This window comes from Bison bison, unplaced genomic scaffold, assembly GCF_000754665.1.
Source record: "Bison bison bison isolate TAMUID 2011002044 unplaced genomic scaffold, Bison_UMD1.0 scf7180017864386, whole genome shotgun sequence".
Classification (NCBI taxonomy): domain Eukaryota; kingdom Metazoa; phylum Chordata; class Mammalia; order Artiodactyla; family Bovidae; genus Bison; species Bison bison.
Genome location: NW_011494958.1, coordinates 388,065 through 391,453, shown reverse-complemented (window position 1 = coordinate 391,453; position 3,389 = coordinate 388,065). Strand labels below are relative to the sequence as shown.

At 40.0% G+C, this 3,389-nt stretch overlaps 1 protein-coding gene across 1 annotated transcript; it reads right to left on the bottom strand.

Moving 5' to 3' along the window:
• Window positions 1-1,175: 1,175 nt before the first annotated feature.
• On the bottom strand, window positions 1,176-2,144 carry LOC105001948 (olfactory receptor 7A17-like). The gene has a single exon (XM_010858388.1). The coding sequence runs from the start codon at window positions 2,142-2,144 to the stop codon at window positions 1,176-1,178; it is 969 nt and encodes a 322-aa protein (XP_010856690.1).
• Window positions 2,145-3,389: the final 1,245 nt, after the last annotated feature.

The following is a 3,389-nucleotide window of genomic DNA, read 5'->3' as shown; positions in this document are numbered from 1 at the left end:
AAAGAGTGGAAGTTATTTCATTCTGAGGAATGGAAGGAATTATATGTTGTGGAGGCAGTGGAAATTTCAAACAGACACAAGAAAATGATTTAATAAAAAACCAAAACGTGCCTCCAGTCCTTCAGTTCAATGAATATTCCTTATAAATGAACACTGATGGTCCATATATTGATGAGTATGTGAACTGTCTGAAAAATACATCTTTTTCATAGACAGTATTTTGTTTCATCGTACTTAGGTTTAAGGCCATGCATGCTTAGTCACTTCAGTTGTGTTCTACTCTTTGTGACCCAATGGACCATAACTACCAGGCTTCTCTGTTCATGGGATTCTCCAGGCAAGAATACTGGCATGTGTCCCGTAACCCCAGGGAACCTTCCCGACCCAGAAATTGAACCCATATCTCCTGTGTCTCTTGCATTGTCAAGTGGGTTCTTTATAACTAAGCATCACCTGGGAAGACCACCCTAAGGCCATAATTAGCCATATTATATCTATCTATTTACTCATAGGTGACTTCAGAGTAGATTCCACTTAGAGATGTATTTTATTGTCAGATATTTCTAGTGACAGAGTAGACTCAAGGCTATAGTAGACAGAGTAGACTCAAGGCTGTACAGAAAATAAGAGCTTAATGAGTAGAAAATACACTTGATCAGTGATAACAACCAGTCTGTTAAATTTGGATTATCAAAAAGAGCAATTAATGTAGTGATATGTAAAGAATGATTTTTGCAAAAGTTAGAAATGATGGTCTCAGATTTTCATCTGTCGTAGACTTATAAATAGTTCTGATTGCCAAGAAGTTTTCTTCCCACTTATGGGAATGGTGCAGCTCATGATTATTTCTTTTAGTCAAACAAAATAAAAAATACTCAATATGACATATTTTATTTTAGAGGAAATAATTAAGAGATCCATGTAGATTCTTGAGATAAATGGGTATTTTCATATATTTCACATCCAAGATTGGAAATGCAATTGTGAGAGTATGAAAATGAAAAAGGGAAAAATCATGCATATCACAGATATGATAAAACACACGAGTGTGTGGTACACATTGTGTGAAGTCAAAATCAAAATAGAAATTCCAAGGAAAATAAAAATGGCAATGTTCTACTTCCACAATATGATCAAAGACTGGCAATGTTTGGCACAGGTTTTGAGCTCTGCTATCATGGGCACTTCTTAAGCCCCAAAACAAAATGACATTTTAGAGCTACCTCTTCAAAGAGTATTTTCAGACCCGTCTTTAAGTCTTTATTTCTCAGACTGTAGATGAAGGGGTTCAGCATGGGTGTGACCACGGTGTACATCACCGAGGCTGTTGCACTTGAGTGTAAGCTGTGGGTACCAGCAGAGCTAAGGTACACTCCTAAACCTGTACAATAAAATAAGGAGACAACGGAGAGGTGAGATGCACAGCTGGAAAATGCTTTATACTTGCCCTGAGCTGATGAGATTCCATGTATGGAGGAAAGTACCTTATAATATGAGTAAAGGATACCAGAGAGGGGACCACCGGCCAGTAGGACAGCTGCAAAATATATCAGTATGTTGTTGAGAAAGGGGTCAGAACTAGCAAGTTGTATTATCTGATTGAGTTCACAGAAAAAGTGGGGGATTTCTAAGACTGTACAGAAGGACAGTCTCAACACCATTAAGCTTTCTAACAAGGAATGCAGGATACTGATGATCCATGACACCAGCACCAACAATCCATAGAGCTGGGGGTTCATGATGACTGAGTAGTGCAGGGGATGGCAGATGGCCACAAAGCAGTCATAGGCCATCACAGTCAGCAGTAAAATGTCCAGTACTATAAAGAGTGTGAAAAAATACACCTGGGTGATGCAGCCTTCAAATGTTATGACTTTGCTCTGGGTCTGGATGTTCCACAGCATCTTTGGGATGGTGGTGGAGGTGAAGCAGATGTCTACAAAGGACAGGTTGGAGAGGAAGAAGTACATGGGGGTGTGGAGGTGGGAGTCTGAGCTGACGGCCAGGATGATGAGCAGGTTTCCAAACACAGTGATCAGGTACATGGAGAGAAAAAGTCCAAATATGAGAGATTGAAGTTCTGGTTCCTCTGAAAATCCCAGAAGGTGAAATTCTGAAACCCCCGTTAGGTTCTTTGGTTCCATTTGGTGGTTTGACTACCAGGAAAGGGGAAAATTACGTGACTATTTTCACACAAATGGGCATTCCTCACATGATTGAATTGCTATCTTTTATATTTTCCCATAAAGATATTAATGTCAATATTTTGTTCACAGATTTTGTGTACTTTAGGTAAACTACCCACTTCAGTATTCTGGCCTGGAGAATTCCATGGACTGTATAGTCCATGGTGTCTCAAAGAGTCGGACACGACTGAGCGACTTTCACACTTCACGAGGTAAACTCCTGTGTCATCTCTAATTAGCAGACTTGTCTAAGAGTCAGTGTTTTCCCCAAGATGTCACATATTCAGAGTTTTAGTGAGAAATTCTTTCATGCATCTGAAAAATATAAGTTGAATAGTAACAATGTCCAAAGTACTGTCTATGCAGGGAACGTAGTTTGCTAAAAACAAAAGCTCCTAAGATCCCATTTTGGAGACAGAATATAAGCCAACAAAAATTATATAGCATATCAGATGGTGACAGGTGTTATGTAGAAAAAGGAAGGAGGTATGACGTAGAGAGTCAAAAGGGAGTGTGATTTTTCATGTCTGTTTAGGCAAGACCTGTGAACAAGGTGCTATTAGATCAGAGACCTCAAGGATGACAGAATTAGGGCCATGAGCATACCTGGGGCAGTGCATCTTGGCAAGGGAGCAGCTAATTTGAAGGTCCTGAAGAAGGTGCTTGTTTAAGATGTCCCAGTCCAAAAAAGAAAGCCAGTCTGGTGAGGGACATGAGCAGGAGGGAGGGGAGAGATGGTGTCAGATGTTGAGGAACAAGGTGTTCTCCCTCCTGCGGCTGAAACATCAAGTCACAAAGGAGTTCTTCATCCATGTTATGTTTCTTCTATATTTTAAGGAATTCACTGTTAGAAAAAGCCATATGAGAGACAATTGAAGGAAAATGCAAAACCAAATACCAAATGAAAAGTTTAGAATCATTGTTGTTCAGTCGCAACTGAGAGGGTAACAAGGCAGGAAGGCTAGGGGTCTCCAAATGGAAGAAATAGGCTGCAAGTGCCAGCCATTTTTTAATCTCTCTTAACTGGCAGGAGGAAACAAACTACAAGTGTGAGACCTTTTCCCCCTTCTCTATACAAAATTAAAAGGCAGTTTCTTTTAAAATTCTGTGTTGCCATGAAAACACCTGATTCCACCTGAACTTAACTTTTTCAAACCTTGAGCTAACTATGTGCACTGGGACGACCCAGAGGGATGGTATGGG

Excerpts from the sequence above, each read along its gene's own strand:
- LOC105001948 (XM_010858388.1), bottom strand. The coding sequence starts at position 2,144 with ATGGAACCAAAGAACCTAACGGGGGTTTCAGAATTTCACCTTCTGGGA.